The sequence below is a fragment of the Rosa chinensis genome, chromosome 5, assembly GCF_002994745.2.
Source record: "Rosa chinensis cultivar Old Blush chromosome 5, RchiOBHm-V2, whole genome shotgun sequence".
NCBI lineage: Eukaryota > Viridiplantae > Streptophyta > Magnoliopsida > Rosales > Rosaceae > Rosa > Rosa chinensis.
Genome location: NC_037092.1, coordinates 77742513 through 77761001, shown reverse-complemented (window position 1 = coordinate 77761001; position 18489 = coordinate 77742513). Strand labels below are relative to the sequence as shown.

General features: G+C 39.1%; 2 protein-coding genes, 1 non-coding gene and 1 pseudogene across 4 annotated transcripts; 3 read left to right on the top strand and 1 right to left on the bottom strand.

The window, feature by feature from the left end:
• The first annotated feature begins 1952 nt into the window (after nt 1-1952).
• On the top strand, nt 1953-3982 carry LOC112164127 (annotated as a pseudogene).
• A 125-nt stretch (nt 3983-4107) lies between these two features.
• On the bottom strand, nt 4108-7793 carry LOC112167261 (28S ribosomal protein S29, mitochondrial). Of its 2 annotated transcripts, XR_002923675.2 has the most exons (9): nt 7400-7793; nt 7156-7322; nt 6520-6731; nt 5962-6219; nt 5784-5870; nt 5365-5537; nt 4843-4963; nt 4295-4490; nt 4108-4241 (listed from the first exon to the last, which is right to left on the bottom strand). XR_002923675.2 is itself a non-coding variant. In XM_024304261.2 (7 exons), exons 1-7 carry the CDS (start codon nt 7747-7749, stop codon nt 4846-4848), a joined length of 1365 nt encoding a protein of 454 aa, XP_024160029.1. In that variant the 5' UTR covers nt 7750-7793; the 3' UTR covers nt 4561-4845. The 2 variants fall into 2 exon arrangements, 1 of the variants encoding a protein (XP_024160029.1); XM_024304261.2 differs by lacking the exons at nt 4108-4241; nt 4295-4490 and having other exon boundaries at nt 4561-4963.
• A 967-nt stretch (nt 7794-8760) lies between these two features.
• Nucleotides 8761-8862, top strand: LOC112168604. Its single transcript, XR_002924363.1, has one exon. It is a non-coding gene; the product is annotated as a U6 spliceosomal RNA (small nuclear RNA).
• An 8063-nt stretch (nt 8863-16925) lies between these two features.
• Nucleotides 16926-17659, top strand: LOC112167752. The gene has a single exon (XM_024304814.2). The coding sequence runs from the start codon at nt 16926-16928 to the stop codon at nt 17535-17537; it is 612 nt and encodes a 203-aa protein (XP_024160582.1). The 3' UTR covers nt 17538-17659.
• The last annotated feature ends 830 nt before the right edge of the window (nt 17660-18489 follow it).

Genomic DNA, 18489 nt, shown 5'->3' with positions numbered 1-18489 from the left:
TGATTGAAGTAATGGTAATTCTATTGATAATAGCGTATGTCAAGAATGTCATTACATATCCACCCGCTGACACATAACAATGGCCAGAACAAGGATTCGTGGAAGAGCTACAGTGGTATATAGGATAGACCAACTATATTTGAACTTATCGCTCTTTTAAAATCGAGCCTATAAGTTATGAAAAACATAGCGAATAGACAAGCAAAACTACACTCGTTGGGTTCCTAATACAAGTAACTTACTGTAATTAGACAAAAAGCTAATAACATAGGTTTGGGCCAAGAGCCTAAACCCTAGCCCAAATTAGAAGCTATTGGACTAGAGTAGAAACCTGAGCCCAACAACTTGAAGCCCAATAGGGTAGTCAGCCAAGAAGATCCACACAGCCCCATCAACCTGGCTCGGGCCCAGTCCACCATATGCTCGTCCAAACCTCGTCGTACGTCACGTTCCGGCCTAGTTTGGTCTGACCCCAGTCGCCAACTCGCATCGTCACGATTCACATCACCATGGCAGTGATCCAAAACCATCCCGAGCTCACCACCAACCTGCATCACACCAAACAACACAGTCCCCCGATTCGGTTTCCCACAGCCCCGCACCGCCACTGATCGAAAAACCATGTCGGCGCCATCAATCCAAGAAAACCTCCACGGGGATTGACAACCGGCCTGTAACAACACAACCCACCGCCTCCACCTCCAACCCAGCCAAACCAAACTGACAAAGCCGGGAAAAACCCTCTCCGACATAGTCCCAAGGGCAGTAGCTATCGATCTCCAGTCCGGCAGCACACCCCAAGACGGCGGTGAGGCCGGAGGCCACCCCGGAAGTCTGGGCACCACCGGACAAGACCAATTTTGCAACAACGGCGAAACGCGGCCTTCGGGTTCTCAAGGGAGAGATCCGACGAAGAGTTTCTACCCTTCTTTAATATGAGATCAAATTTTACGAAGAAATTCATCGCTAAATCAAGATAATCCATTCTCCAGCCAAGTAAATTTACGGTGCTAATATATTAATTTTTTTTTTTTTTTTTTTATAACCAAGGGAGCTTTTATTCATACCTCCAAGATTGGTATTTGGACCTCTCTATTTTTCCAAGTAATAGTTGACTTTGTCAACTCATATCAAATTACCAACAAGGACACAAAAGATGAGAGAAAAAATAATAATAATAATAAGTCTTCAATTTGGAGAAAACTTTCTCCTCGAATATAAACCTTAAAATCATTAGCAACAATTATTCTTTATCTCCCAAACATCAATCTTGGTGGTGAGATTCTACTCCCTGAGTCAAAGGTGAGACAGAATCTATCAAGCTTAATACCTAGTTAGAAATTTATTGATTTTATTGGACAATGGGCATTTTGGGAAAATTAGGGAGGTGTAGATAGCATATTGGTCATTTATAAAAGTAAGTTGGAGGTCTATTAGGTGGAAATGTCCAAATACCAATTTTGGAGGCATGAATAGAAGCTCTCTTTAACTAATTGTTCGACAAGGAATTGTTAAATAAATCTAATAAGTGATTTTTAATGTGAGGATTTTTTCCCGACAATTTATTGTTGATAAAGATGATTCTTTTTTTGGTTATTTCTTTTGTGGGAGGTTTGTGCCAGATTGCTGACGAACATTTGGTCGAAAAGTGCATCATTTTTCAGTTTATTATTTATTGGATGCTTTCGCCAATGAAATGTTGTCTGTAAAAGGTATATATATTGTTTAATTTTTTTTTTATCGGAAGGTTTTGCTGATTGAAAGGTGTCAATAATTCTAGCTATAGAAAAAGTATATTTTATCCAGTTAATATTTTTGGAATAGTTGCAATGACAAAACAAGGGACGAAAATAATAATTCAAACATTGTAAATGTCATGAGTTTAATTTTTATAGTTAAGAGAGGTGAAGTTACTGAAATGAGGCGAGACTGAAAGTTAAAAGTTGGAAATCATGTACCAGAAGCCAGAGTTACGTATTCTCCTGTGCTTCGCTAGTTTGTTTTTATTATGAAAGACTATTGTTGTTTGGTTTGTGATACTTCAAATGGTCGTTCAAATGCCTTCGATTCAAGGACCTAATCTTTTTGAGTTGCTAGTGGGTACTTGTTAGTTATTACTTTAACCTCCCATTCCTTTGTGTGCTAGGCCTATGGGGGCAAATGTGCTGGGCTCGGGGCTCGCCTTCACAAACCTGATGTAAACACATTTGGTATCACGGGGCTGGAATGAAGCACAGTAACTCGTTGGCTGGTGGAATCTAAACAGAAACCGCGAAGCTCTGAGGCCAACGTCAGTAGTCTTGAACATGCCTTGAAGGTGTTCGATGAAATGCTTCAAAGAAGTCCTCTGCCTTCGGTTGTCCGTTTCACTCAGATATTGGGTCAACTTGTCAAACTGAAACACTATTCTCAAGTCATCGCTTTGAATAGACGAATGGGTCTGATTGGAATCGCTTCTAATGTTTATACCCTTTCTATTATCATCAACTGCTATTGCCATTTGAATCAAATGGGGTTTAGCTTATCTGTCTTGGCACAATTCTTCAAATTGGGTCTTCAACCAACTGTCACCACCTACACTACTCTAATCAACGGCTTTGTTCTCAAGAATAGAATGCCTGAGGCAGCAGGGATTTTCAGCAAAATGCTGCAGGCAGGTCACTGTGTGCCCAATGTGGTTACTTTCAGCACACTAATAAAGGGACTTTGCATGAGGGGTGACAACACTGCAGCTATTCAATTGACGGTCTTTGCAAGGATACACTAGTTGTTGATGCACTGAACCTCTTCTCAGAAATGATTAGTAGGGGCATTGCTCCAAACATTGTTACTTACAACTCTTTGATTCAAGGCGTCTGCAACATAGGTCAGTGGAAAGAAGCTAAAAGTTTGTTGAATGAAATGGTGAGTAGAAATATCTTTCCGGATGTAGTCACCTTCAATGTCTTGGTTGATACACTTTGTAAGGAGGGAATGGTCGTGGAAGCCAAGAGTGTGGTTGAAATCATGATCCAAAGAGATATTGAGCCTGATGTGATTACCTACAATTCACTAATGGATGGCTACTGTTTGCGAGGAGAAATGGATGAAGCAAGAAAAGTCTTTGATCTAATGCTTAGCATGGCCTGCATGGTCAATGTTAGTAGTTGTAACATATTGATAATTGGATACTGTAAACATAAAAAGATTGATCAGGCTAACCGGGTTTTTCAGGAAATGCTTCGTAGGGAACTTGTTCCCAATACCATCACTTATAACACTCTTATTGACAGTTTTTGTAAAGCGGGAAGAATACAGGTTGCAGAGAAGTTGTTCTCTCAGATGCAAGGTAGTGGCCAACTTCCAAATCTTTGTACTTATGCCATTTTACTTGATGGCCTATGTGGAAACAAGCAACTTTGTACGGCAATGGAACTGCTTAGAGAGATGGAAGACAACAAGGTGAAGTAAATATTGTAATTTACACCATCATCATTGAAGGTTTGTGCAAAGCTGGAAAACTTGAATCTGCTACAGGTGTTTTCTCTAGTTTGTCTTCAAAAAGAGTTCAGCCTAATGTGAGGACATATACTGTGATGATTAATGGACTCTGTGATGGCGGCCTATTGGTTGAAGCAGAAAAGTTGCTTATAGAAATGGGAGAGAAAGGCTGTTCTCCAGATGGTTGTACCTATAACATAATTATCCGAGGATTTATCAATAACAATGAGACATCAAGGGCTGTGGGACTTATTCAAGAAATGGTGGAGATGGGGTTTTCTGCAGATGCATCAACTACGGAATTGATAATTGATTTGTTGTCTAAAGATAAAGTAGATCCAGCTTTGTTGTCATTGTTAAAAAGTTCATTATGAAGATAAATTGAATAGTTGAAACAGAATTCCCCGATGTACAAGGGATTTGAAATTGCTGTACCTTTGGATGTATAATGTACTATATTTATTAATCTATCATTAGAAAATACAATATCGTTCTGTAGATGGACCAAAATTTTAGCATTTTTTTTTTTTTTTGCAGATAGATTAGTACATTACTGATATCTAGTCATACAAACTTAGCAGTACCATACTATGGCAAAGGAAGTTCCATTCCACTGAAGCGTAGTAGCTGGATTTGTTTGGCCATGACTTTGAGTGAAATGAAGACCAACAGCCGTACAAACCTAGGAGTACCATACCATGGCAAAGGAAGTTCCATTCCACTGAAGCGTAGTTTTAGGGCCGGCCTCCATTGTTCAAGACCTGTTACAGAGCACTGAAGCGTAGTTTTAGGGCCGGCCTCCATTGTTCAAGACCTGTTACAGTGTGCTGTACTCATGATATGACAGAGCATTGTTCAATGCATCCTTTTTATCTTTAGATTTTTGCCGCTGAATGTTTTTCAGTATCCCTTCTGATATATTACATTTTGTGGCTGATTGGGTTGAGGGGTATAGGCCTACTTCGCCTAGTCCCAAGGTCGGCCTTGATTATGGATAAAAAATGCAAGTTCTGATGCAAAAGAACATTCCTCGAAAAAGTTAAATATGGAATTATCTGAACCAAAAATGGGAACACAGTATTAAAAGTGAAACTGAGCAACAAGTACAAAAATCTTGCATATGGATAGAGTTTCTTCCACGACCAAAAGTACAAAAATGTGATCTGATCTACTTATGGTACAACGTCTTCAGACCCTTATCTTGTTGGCCTAAGAAAATTGATCTAACTAGAAGTTCAATGATGAAAACAGGAGATTCTGCCACAATCAGAGTGGATAACTGAAGGCTGAACAGTGACAATAAGACTGAATAAGATCAAAATTCAGTCTTCTTTTAATACTGTGTTACAGAATGTCCTCTACCTGTCACTGCTCCCGCATGAAAGTAGCTAGCCATCTCATTTCTGCTCCGTTTCCATTGGACAAGTAGTATATTCTCTTGCAATTTTCCTCTGAGAAAGCTTCCCGGCGTATAAGCCTCTGTCTGCCATAATAAAAACAGAAGATAAAGCTGATTATCTGGAAGTTTGCACAGACACAGCATTTCTACAGAGCACTGACCAAAGACTGGTTCATTATTTTATGTGGTTGCTGGCTTCCTATACTGATTTGAGTTTTAAGCACACCACACTATACCTTAAATGTTTTAAACTGAATGTTAAGCCACTCACTCGATGCATTATCTTGTACTATTTTTTTCCCAGAAATTTGCATGACACAAAGTAAAACCATGGGAAAAAGATGGGCAAGAGATTCCAAGAAGATTGTGCTAAGCTAATGAATTGCCCATCTAGAATCCACTACTGTCTCGTGTAAGATAAGCCCCAATGTGATATACTATCAGTAACACTGCATTGTAAACTTGGCAATTAATTGGTAGCATACCTAAGGTAGTAATGGCAAACAGCTGCTGCTTCATCTAAAGTGTAACGAGGAAAGTTAATGCGAGCATCAGAGGGCACATCTGGCAAGTCTTGACGAAGTTTTCCTACTGCTGTTGAATGAGAAAAGGCACCCACCATCATGTCATCATGGATCATAGATCTAAAAGCCTTCACCTGCAAGAATTTGATCACATGTGTGTTGCATATCAGTCTCTAATGAACATGCACCTTCACCCAAACTTAATACCAATTTGTACACTCAGAACCGAGATAAGACCAGGGTTTCAAGTAGAGAGATATTATTGAAGACGTATTCCAACCCTAGCATAAAGCTTAAAAAATCATGTTGATTCCTTTCAGTTTAACAGTTAAAAATTACAACTGTAAAACATAACTCTGAGACAAAAAGTGAGTACCTACCGTAGCAAGTTCTTTGGCATGTATTGGTCGAGTAGAACGAACAGTTACTGCCTCTTCATACTCACTGAACGTAAACCAGTTATTGTACTGCAGACAAAAAACAGCAAATTATGACAAAGCTCTAGAAACAAATTCACATAAAGAACTTGGCATCATGTGACTCGGTGATGTATCTCACCTGATCAATCGCAATCAGCACAGGGATATCTTTCACTAGAGATAACTCCTTCCTCAAACGAACTACCACTCCAACAGCTGCATGAGTGTGCTTGATTCCTGTATCAACCAGGTCATACAGTGTTGAACCTTCAGGCATTGCCATGGAATCAATTCCATCTTTCATCCATCCAACACCAGCTCCCTCTCCCAATGGAATAGGATCAGATATTTGGCACAACAATTGTTTTAAACGGGATTCATTAAATTTTAGGAAATCCTGGAATGAAATGACACAAAAGATGAATATAAATTTATGGAGATGGTGAGAAGCATATGATTCAAGAACTTGCGTGATTAAAAGGGGTTCATATGTTACATCAAATTGATATTAATACAGCCATGTAGACAATCACTTTTTAAACATGATTTATTTATACACACACACACACACACAAAAAAGTTCATGAAGTCAATGACAAGGCCACGGAGGTTATTCATCCACATTTAAGTTAATAGTACATTATTAAAATTTTAATGTGACTTATAGCTAATAGAGAAAAAAGCTTCACAATCTTGCCTTGAGAATATTTTCAGCTTGAACAGGTGTATCCCAAAGACCTGTTTGTGGGTTTTTATAGAAAAAACCTCCATGAGTCCAGTCCTTGCCTCTGGGAACATACAAAACCAACCAACCTTCCTCACGAGCCCAATGAACTAGCATCGCAAGAGCCGTACTCTTTCCACAGCTTACAGGGCCATCCAAAACAATCTGTTTTTTAACTTTTGACCCTGAAAAAAATTCAAGGACAAACACATTTTACATGTCACCGATTATATATGCCTACAAGATCATTCCTCCAAAGAATGATGCACAACTCATGCAAGGTCCAGATGGAGTGCGATCTAATTATTGACAAACTAAGAGTTCACCAATTATGAGTTGGGTGCAAATAACTAAGTATGGCCCCGATTATCTGAAAATGAAAAGTATAATGAGCAGCCGGGGATCAACCCATTCATTTCTAGCTTTCTAGCTTACATTAACAGTAACCCTTAGAAATCTACAGCAATTTGAACTAGACTAGACTAAAGTGATCATGTAAAAATGTGCTTAATGATAATTGTAGTCTCAAACCTCTACTAGCTATAAATAACATATTTGCACTTTAAATCTTGAGCTTTAGTTCAACGAAGCAATCCAAAAAGCACAAACCTTTGCTCCTAGCTGATCCCAACGGCGGGTCCACAACCCGCCGGAAATTGTCCCGGAGATCAAGGAAGCTCTGGCGAACAAGCACGGCGCTCTGCATTGCCTCCTCGAACTCCCTCACCATCCCCAACGGCAAACCCTCCGGCAACACCTTGTTCAACTCCTCCGTCCTTCAAACAAAACAACAATCACATCCCAATCATATCTAATTTCAGCAATTTAGGGTTAGGGTCTAGGGCTTTTATACTTGAACTTGAAGTAGGAGCAGCTGTCCATGCTGGTGAGCTGAGCCAGCGTCGGAGTAGAAGTGAAGAGAGGTCGGCCATTGGGCCCCACATCGAGCGAGGGATCGCTCTCGTCGGCCTGAAGCCGTCGAGCACGACCTTTATCGTCGAAGAGATCGGCGTCGGCGCCGGCGTAGGCATCGTCGTCTGCGGCGGCAGTGGCCTCGCCTTTAGACTTGTTACTCTTCTTGGCCTTCTTCACCGTCGACTTGGTGTCCTTGGACGACGAGTAGTTCGCCGTCGCCGTCAGCCTCCATGGGCCGTCGGACCTTGGGCCCGTCGCTATTGCCCTTCGAAGAATCGTTCGCAGCATTTCGCTCTCTTCAGTCTCTTTCTGAGGTTTTGGGGAGAAGAAAAGAAGAAGAAAGAGGCTACTGGGAAATTAGCTGCACTGGGGAGATGGGTAAAATTGGAAATTCCGCACTTCTTTGGGCCTCTTTTGAGTTTAGCTTTGTCCAATTCAAACTGGGCCTGGATTTTACAGAGATTCAAAATTGAGCCTGATTGTTAGATTGTGAGCCCAGTATAATTGGGCCCACGTACAATCAAAAAGCAAAAGTAGAAACCGAAAGAGATACGATAAGTAGCAACTTGGTATTGGTACTTGAAACTTTACAAGTGGTGTTCTAGGAGGGACAATAATAATAATGAGGTTTCTGTGATCCGAGTCAGAAGTCAGGATAGCAAATCTTCAATTCTTTTATGAATTTCAACCAACAAATTTTAATTTAAAATAAAAATTATCGTATCACTATATGTTTAAGTTTACATAATTACATTATAACAGACGTCAAACATATAATAAGTTTTGTTAAACACAATCGTCCGTCCTGTTAGAATTTCACGATTGTCCGTTTTGTTAGAGATTCACAATCGTCTACGTGTACGAGACTATTACTGTGAGGGTAAAGCATGTAATAACGAGCTTTACTGCTGCTCTCCGGCACCTAATACTTATATCCAAAACTATTATATTTAGAGTCCTTAATCTTATGTTGCTTGGGGTCATATTAATTTCACCCACAATGACAACATATATAGCTTAGAATCTCATAAATCTGATGGGTGGATTCCAATATGCTGTTCCATTTTAGGAAAATGGCCGGGGTGACATATGCCCCTTTGGGTGGCACAAATTGACAAAGATTCAGTTAGGTCTTCGTTGGTTGCCATTTGCTAATATATATATAAGTAGGGCAACATTTTGTTTATGTTATGTTAATTACGTTAACTCCCACTAAGTAGTAGCCCAGGTAAATCCAGCCGATAATACCTAATAAGATCAAATATATAAATAATACTAATTCTTTTTTTCATTTTTTTTATCCTTCAAGGACATCCGATAAAATTAGAATGATACAGAGACGATTAGCATAGGCCCTATGCAAGGATGACACGCATAAATTGAGAAATTGTCCAAATTTTTTGTCGGTGAGTCGTGGCATGTTGATTAGCTAGCCCACCTAACACTGTGGAGCTCATGGTTTCAAATCTCATTGTTGTCCAGAATCAAAAACTAGCAGGGCCATTCACTATATATGTGTGTGGAGAGAAGTTAAAGATAGTGGGGAATCTTTTCATACAACTATCACATTTTCTGCTATTTTTTTATTTTAGTTCTTTTTTTCTTTTATTTTACAATTTACTATATTATCCCTAATGATTAATTATATTTCATAGTTCCATATATACTATATAAGGGTTAAATTGGTAAAAAATTCAATTTTAGAGAAGAAACTTTCTTCTTTTAATATTAGTATAGATAATATGAAGCTTAAGCGTGTATTAGATTTGAATGAAAAAGCAAGCTGCCTGTCTGTATGAAGAAAATGGGAGACAATGACAAAGAAATAAATTAGTGGTGGATTAGAGGAACTGTGGTTATAGTTTATTTATACTCACCGTAGGGTTAACCAGTACGTACTTAATTAATAGTTAACTTTTTATGTGTGGTCTAATAAATATGGTCGCTAATGAGTGCATTCACCACCACTATCATTGGCATTATTAAGAAATACATTATAGTGGGGAGCTTCTAATTCTAAAGAGGTAGAGCATGCATTTTCCATCCCCACACCCATAACAATAGTTCCCTCCCCAAACAAAAGAAAAAGCAGTCAACAATCATATAAAAAAGAAGTGATCAAAACTTGACATATGGAAGAACGACGGTGATCAACTACTAGTTCGTAACAAGAGAGAGGTAACTCAGAATGGAGCACAAATAACATCTTTATAGTTTATAGTTGTATTGGGAGGGGATCCTCTCCTAAGCTAGCATTTTACCTAAGCTAGCTAACCTTTTAAGCAGATGAAGACACGTGTCTATTGAGAGATCTAATGGTCTACCATAAATTTGGTTTTCATTTTACTTTTAAAGTCAGTTTTCCTTTACTATTGCCAATCTTCTTTGTCTTCTCTCTCCCCCCTCTCCGCAGTCTTCCAGTTTTTCATCCATCAGTACAATTCTTCATCCTCCACCCATTAAACATGTCCTTTTGTTTCAATCTAAGAAAACAGCACCAACTCCATCGAAATCTAAATAAATCAAGAGCGCACAGGAGGGGGTTTTGGTTTCCTTTGGGATGACTGAATCTGGGATTGTGTGAAGACGACGAGCGACAAGAACAGCCAAATCGAAAGACAATGGGAAGTTAGCAAAAGCCAAAGGGTCAACTATCTATAAAATAAGAGCGGAAAACGAGTCAATTTCCATAAGCCTTGGGAGATTGGAAGGAGAAGGCAAGAATGGAGTCATTGACCATAGTGATTTCTATGACTTTGAAACCTCTGGAACAGCCTACTAGTACTACTACTTGCTTATTATTTCATCTTCATTATTAAATTAATTAAACCCAAATCGACGTCTTCTTCTTCTTCTTCTTCATCGCTTGGATTTCTGAACCCTCCCCCAACTTTGAGCGAGGCCCAGATCAGTTTCGCAGCGAAGACGATAACAAAGAATAGACCGACACTTCAATGGGTATTATTGTAAAATCTATAACACAAAGAGATATAGACCATTGGATCTCACATTAGACACGTGTCCTCATCTGCTTAAAAGATTAGGTAACTCAGGTAAAATGCTACCCTAGGAGAGGATCCTCTCCCAGTTGTATTAGGGGCGGAATTGGTCCTAAATAGTTAGGCCCCGTTTGTTAGCTAGGAAATCAAATCTGGAATGTGAAATAGTTTTCCATTTTATTAAATTGTCATGTTTGGTTAAATCATAAGTCTAGAAATGAAAGTAAAATAAATGAGTTGACTGGAGTTCAATTCCATAAAAGAGGTGGAATACAAATATCATTAGAGTGTGGTATTTCAATTCCTTTACTCAATGGAATTGAAAATTTACTTGTTTAGTCCCTCATAAAATCTGGTCAATTAATAATTCGTATCACCACTCATTCATTTTTAATCTTCCATATTTAATTCGATTGGGCATTATTGGAAAATCATTAACAAATTAATTCTCTCAAACTATTTTCTAATCTCAATTAAGTCTTGAATCCTTCCAAACACCATAAATGGAAATGCTAAATCAATTCCATTTCATCCTTGAAAGGAAAATTAGTATGTCAAACAATAATATGAGAGTAATGTGATCCCTCTATTCATCTCTCAAGGAAGTTTATATAGTATTACATCCATGTACACAAAGGAAAGTAATCAATCCTAATATAAGTCAACTATAACACTACTATTAATTGATACAAAATAAATCTAATTGATACACAAATTAAATCATAATAAAGTTAATTGATACAGCTCATGTCAACACTCCCCCTCAAGTTGGTGCATAGATATCTCGAATGCCCAACTTGTCAAGTGAGCTGTGGAATACCTTACTAGAAACAGCTTTTGTCAGAATATCTGCAAGTTGATCTCCAGTCTTCACATGGGGTACATCAATAATCTATGATTCCAGCTTTTCCTTGATAAAGTGTCTATCCACTTCAACATGTTTTGCTCTGTCATGTTGAACTGGTTTATGTGCAATGTCTATGGCTGCCTTGTTGTCACAAAAGAGATTCATAGCCTGTTTGGGCTTGAACACTAAGTCTTTCAGTAAGTTACGTAGCCATAGCATTTCACAAACACCTTGGGCCATTCCTCTATACTCTGCCTCCGCACTAGATCTGGCAACTACTTTCTGTTTCTTGCTCCTCCATGTAACAAGGTTACCTCCCACAAATGTGAAGTACCCTGAAGTTGATCTTCTATCAGTGACACATCCAACCCAATCTGCATCAGTATATCCTGCCACCTCTAAATGATTATTTTTAGAAAACATGATCCCTTTGCCTGGAGTTGACTTCAAATAACTAAGAATACTATATATAGCATTCATGTGGTCTTAACTTGGAGGATGCATAAACTGGCTTAGCACACTCACAGCATATGCAATGTCAGGACGAGTGTGAGAGAGAGATGAGTGTGCCAACTAGTCTTTGATATCTCTCTCGATCAGTAGGCACTTGATCAGGATACTCTGCTAACTTGTGCTTTTGGTGTATCTGCAGGTTTGCAAGCTAGCATGCCTGTTTTAGTTAGTAGGTCTAAGATATATTTCCTTTGAGATAAAAAAATGCCTTCTTTTGATCTAGCCACCTTAATGCCTAGGAACTACTTCAATCCACCAAGATCTTTCATCTCAAATTCAGATGATAGATAAGCTTCCAACTTCTTCACTTCTTCCTGATCATCTCATATCACGATCATATCATCCACATAGATAATTAGGGCAGTTATCTTTTCCTTTCTACGCTTCAAGAAGATAGTGTGATTTGAGTTATTCTGCTTGTAGCCAAATGCCTTCATGGACTGTCTGAACCTTCCAAACCATGCTCTGGGAGATTGCTTGAGTCCGTATAGAGACTTCTTCAACTTGCAAACCATTCCTTCATGGGAAGGTGTAATGAACCCTGGGGGGTAGATCCATGTATACTTCCTATTTTAGATCTCCATGCAAGAATGCATTCTTCACATCAAACTGCTTCAGGGGCTAATCCAAGTTTGCAGCTAGAAACAGTAGTACACGGATAGTACTAATCTTGGCTACCGGTGCAAATGTTTCTTGATAATCAATACCATATGTTTGTGTGTAGCTTTTAGCAACTAACCTTGCTTTGTACCTGTCCAGTGTCCCATCAGCAGCATACTTCAAGGTATAGATCCACCTACACCCCATTGTTTTCTTTCCTTGAGGTTTTGGTACTAGTTCCTATGTATCATTCTTCTCTAAAGCTTCCATTTCAACCTTCATTGCCTCAATCCATTTGGGATCTGCTAATGCTTCCTGCACTTTACTTGGAATGACAATAGTAGATAATTGAAACACAAATGATGCATATGACTCGGACAACCTATGAGTTGACACATAATTACTTATGGGATATTTGGCTTTGGCTTTAAGATTTGGCTCATACTGGGCTTTAGGCTTCCCTATGGTTGTACGATCTGGCAATTAGTATTTGGGGGCCACACTTGTTTCAGTGTTGGGTTCTATTTCAAGGTTAACCTCATTATCTATGATATCATTAGGCTCATGATCAAGGACATGCTCATCATTTATAACAATATCTTACTCAAGTTCAGGATTGAGACTTACCTAAGGAGCATCCTCATGAGAAATAGGGACTGATGTGGTAGGAGTAGGGGGTCTTCTATTGAATCTGGCAAGACTAACTAAGGTTGATCAACAATTCCTGTTGCTGGCGCTTCTAGGTGATCATTTGTACTTACATGAGCATTTGCAAGCATAATTAGATATAATGAGCTACGCTCATGCTACCACCAGCGATACCGACTCCCGCCAAAGGAGTGACTTGCGGGAACACAGCCAAGCAGGCTACCGCCTGAGCCCCTGAATTTCTCCATTTTCATCTTGCAAGCAAGATGGTCTCCGCTAAGCGCAACTCCGCTAGGGGAACTTCTCCATCTTCATCTTGCAAGCGAGATAGTCTCTGCTAAAGTGTAACTCCGCTAGTGGAACTTCTCCATTTTCAGCTTGCAAGCAAGATGTTCTCCGCTAAGCGCAACACCGCTCACTGGGCTACCACCAAGCGGGTCACTGTGCCACTACTTGTCGCTTACTATCAGCGGAGGGACTTCCGCCAACGGCGAATCCCGAGGCAACGCCTCACTCTGGCAAAGACCGCCACGCGGCGGTGCAGTCGAGCCATGCTCCTCCGGAAAAATAAGGGACCCGCCACTTGGGTATCAAAGATTGGGCTCGCTACCCAACACCCTCTGCTTAGCGCAGCTCCCCTCAACAAACAATACACCGACCAAACGGAGGTCTGTCTTAGCCGGGGAGTGGGGGACTCCCTAGGGGGCCTAGCAGGGGCCCACCCGAAAGGGTATAAACCGTTCGCTCAGTAAATCCATGGTTGAAAATGCACTGACTCTAATTATGCTTTTGTCAGTCTAGCGGAAGTAACGCTTCAAACCGCTGGGCAACTCCCCAACCAAGATTGCCCTCCTTGACTGGGGACTTAGGGGACTTGTACTTACATTTGCATTTGCAAGCATAATTAGCTAAAATGAGCCACGCTCATGCTACCGCCGGGGGTACCGACTCTCGCCAAAGGAGTGACTTGCGGGAACACAACCAAGCAGGCTACCGCCTGAGCCCCGGCTTACCCCCAGATCGCTGCTGACTCGCCGCCACGCGCCTTGCCAAGATAGCATTAGAAGCTCCAGAAGCTGGGAACTGAAGCATGTCAATCCCACATCGAAAACATGGAAAAGATTAGCTCCCTCCTCACCTATAAAAGGTTCTCTCCTCTCTCCTCATTAATTATGCATTTACTACTTACCTACTGTTACTTTGTCAACATAAATACATTGACTAACTTGGGTATCAGAGAAGATAAGACCGCCCAACGCGGTCTCCCTCTGACGCCCTCTGTATTTTACTTGACAGGAAAACGAAAGCTTTGAATATCACAAGTAGCGGTCCGCCCATCGGATCAGTGTTAACCAAGGTTCAGCTACCGCTGAACTTTTAGACATTAACATCATCATTTCCTGTTGTTGGTTCTAAATATCGGTATCTTTATATCTATCGGTATTTTGAAAAATGGAGATATCGGAAATATAGGAGATACAGAAGTATATTGTTTTTGAAAAAAATCAATTTATTAGAAATTTAGAATTACATATAAATACATATGAATGTCAACTTCATCTACATCTAAAAAGAGACTCTAGGCAGTTGAAAAGCCGCTCGCTGGTCTATGAAAATGCAACAATCAGACCAAGACATATGACCCATATATATAGTGCGAATTGTAGTGATGAACATGATAGTTATAGATCTCTTTAGAGCTGCTGACTGTTTCCCCTATAAGGGGATAATGAGGATGAACCCAACTGGATGACTGATCATATACTTCTCTATATTGATTATATCCATAAGCATCATAACCAAATTGATTGTTGCCTTCATGAGATTCATTTGAGATCTCACTGCGCTTTGTGCCTAAACTGATAGAGTCAAAACTTAAGGCACTGGAAGAAACATCAGATGGGGTACTTTGATCATTAGTTGCACCTCTAGTCCTCCTTCCATATCAGGCCTTCTCTTGAGCACCATGACCAGCTGTTCTCATTTCGTGGTCTTCATCTTGGGTGGTATGATCAAAATTATCTTCATAGGTAAATTGGTTTAATCCTCCATCCACAGAAGATTGACCATATTCATATCTTTCACCTCCACCACATGTTCCGCTTCCACCTTCTCCACCATCATCAGAACTATCGGGAGTTGTTGTACCACCCAATGCATCATCACTATCTGAATTATCTTCTTGGTTTTTAACAACTTCTTCAGATAAGACTCTCTCTACGTTGATTCCAGCATTAGTTACAGTTTCTACAACTTATGGAAGAGGTCTTGACTTCCTTCTGCAATGTCATTTGGCCTTATTTGAATAATTGAACCTTTATCTTCTTTCTATTATTCAACTATAGAGTTACAGACATAGTCACAGACTACACAGTATCGAATCTCTCCTCACACAGATTTGCATTTAGAGAATTACTTCTCACCCAAAATCGCCTTGAGGGTATTTCTCCTAACCTAGATTCGCCTTGAGAGGATTTTTTTCCTCACCTAGATTCACCTTGAGGGGATTTTCTACTCACCTAGATTCACCTTAAGGGGATTTCTCCTCACTCAGATTTGCCTTGAGGAGATCTCTCTTCACACAGATTTTCATTTACAGAATTACTGAGTTTTTTATTTTTATTTTTTTTTTATATCAAATTTTACAGATATTTCTTCACTTTATCGGGGATATATCGCAAATATCTAATATATCGGGGATATTTGACGATATCTGAGAAATTTCACAGAAACGGTAGAAGATAAGATATTTACCCCTAAAATATATCGGTCCGTCGAAAAAAGGAGATATCGGAAATATCACAAATATGTAAAACCTTGGCTGTATTAAAACGTCGAAAACTGCTGAAATCCACCCCCCCCAAATCTCACAAATACTAGTAAACACTTTCCAAAACTACTTGAAACCATAAAGAATTAAGAATTTTGTTTGCCATAATAATAAGTTATAACCTGCACTCCTCTAAACTATATAACCCGGTTCTGCCTCTATACATTATTAAGTTGTTGCTTCTAAAGGTTGGTAAAATGCAGTTTTCATAAGTTAAAAATTACAGTTGCTTATGATTTAAGTTAAGCTTTCACAGACTAACCTTTAGTCCTTATTTTCTTTCTCATTCTCTTAGAAATGCAGAATTTAAACTTAGAACCTTGTATACTACTTTGAAAAGAAACACTATTTGATCAACTAGGTCTCAAACTCTCAATTGGATCCTTGCAACGTATATTACCCTTTTTTTTTTATATATGATCACTAATTTTTTTTTTTTCCAATATTAGTCATGATCGATGACCCTTGCCCTTTGGACTTAGGGAAGTTCCAATTAAGGAAACAAATGGAGGGAAATAAAAAAGTACAACCAAGTAAATGTTGTTGGCCAATATAAAATTAAGAATATAAAACGTATTGGTTTGACATATGATCATGAGAATGAATTTCAATGATTTTGTGGTGATCCATTTTAAAATGAATTTTAAAAGTTAAAATTAAAACACTTAATGTTGAGATAAATCGTTATTATTGATAAGTGATCACAAAATCATTGATAATGATCCATTGATAATGATCCAGTGATCATGAATATTCATGACTAATGATGATTATATACCAAAAATGGAAAAAACAAAAAAAAACAAAACAAAACAAAGTGCTTGTTTTAATTTTTAAACTTAGTGAAGCATTAGGTCACCATGAACCATAAGCAATAAGCGAGATAAAAAAGTAACAATATCATGTGTCCCATATATAATTAATAATTGCTCGTTTGAGTCGTATTGAAAAATCTATAAATTTCCACCGAGTTCATATTTGCAATTAAAACCGAAAGTAAGTAATTATACTACTTATAAATTATTCCATGCAACCGTCCGAATTCCACACATGGTCTTCTACTCCATATAAACCTCATAACCATCCAGCTTCCACATTCAAAAGCCATCATTTCCAGAACTCAAAGCCTCAACAACTCAGAGCTCCAAAACTGGCTAACCCTCGAGAATGTGGGCTGGAGGGAGAAAAGAAAGGAGACTTGGAGTCTCGCAACAAGCGAGCCGTGACGGCTCTGTACGACGCCTTCAACTCCAAAGACGTGGACGTTGTTCACCTCCTCCTCGCGCCCTACCTAGAGTGGTGGTTCCATGGCCCCCCTACTCATCAGCATTTGAACCGCCTCCTCACCGGTGCGCCGCCGTACGACTCGTCGTTCATATTCCTTCCTCTGTCGATTGTTGCATTCGGATCAATGGTGGTGGCTGAGGGATACGAGGAAGGTCATTCGGTGTCGTGGGTGCACGCGTGGACCGTCACAGATGGCATAATTACCCAAGTGAGGGAGTACTACAACACGTCCGTCACGGTTACCAGGTTAATCTCACCGGAAACTACATCACGGTCAGGTAGTTGCCAGAGTGTTTGGGAGAGTAAGCTCTCTGATAATAAGTCTGTACCTGGCCTCGTATTGGCCCTATAGCTAGTAGTTAATGCTGGCTGTTTCTAATAAATTAGAGTCTTATGATAACAAATCATTATCTAAAAGTTTGGTTGTATGGATGCAAGAGGCGAAGCTAATAAGATTGGTGTATTAATTATGAACTGGTTTGTCTCTTGTATTTCTGGCTATAATTTGCCTTTGTTTTTATTTTCTTTTGGTTGTTTTTGTTTCTACAAAACAAAACCTGTTTAGTGTAGAGTATTAATTTAATTAGAGATCAATAAGTAAATATCATTGATAATCTGTCATTGCTCTCTTACTCTCTTTGGGTTAGCAAGGGCTACAGTATGACATTTTTGGTAGTGCCACTTGACTGGTACGACGAAGTTAATGGTTATCTATAATTTTCCATTCAAAAGTCTAAAGGCACTGTGCGATAAAAAAATAAAAAAAATAAAAACAGTTGCTAGTGCAATCCTAAGAAATGGCACCCTTATTATCGATTTATTTAAGGTTTTAATCTTGAGAGCTTGTGGGATACGCTAATTTATTTTCCTTGTATTAATTAATAAACGCCGGAGAACTATTCGATCTTAATGATTTCACTTATTTGGATCCTCATTCTAAGTAATATAATGTATAAGAAATAACTTGAGATTTTTTTTTTTTAAGCTCAAAATGAGGGATAAGTGAGGCAAAAAAACCTCCTTACTACCCCTTGTTAACAAAAAAAAAAAAAAAAAAGGGACAAAGCCAAAACCTCCATTTTTTTTTTGAAGAAACAATTTCATTCATAGCAAACACAGACCAGAATGGCACGATACATAGATTCCATCAGGGATGATAGGTGCCATTATACTTGAAAATTACAATTCCGCTCCTTTATGCAGGAGCCTAGTAGAATAACAAAATTCTAAACTATAATAAAAGCAGACAAAGTTTTCGGTGCCAATACGCTTAATTGCGGTACAGTAAAGAACTTTGCACCTAG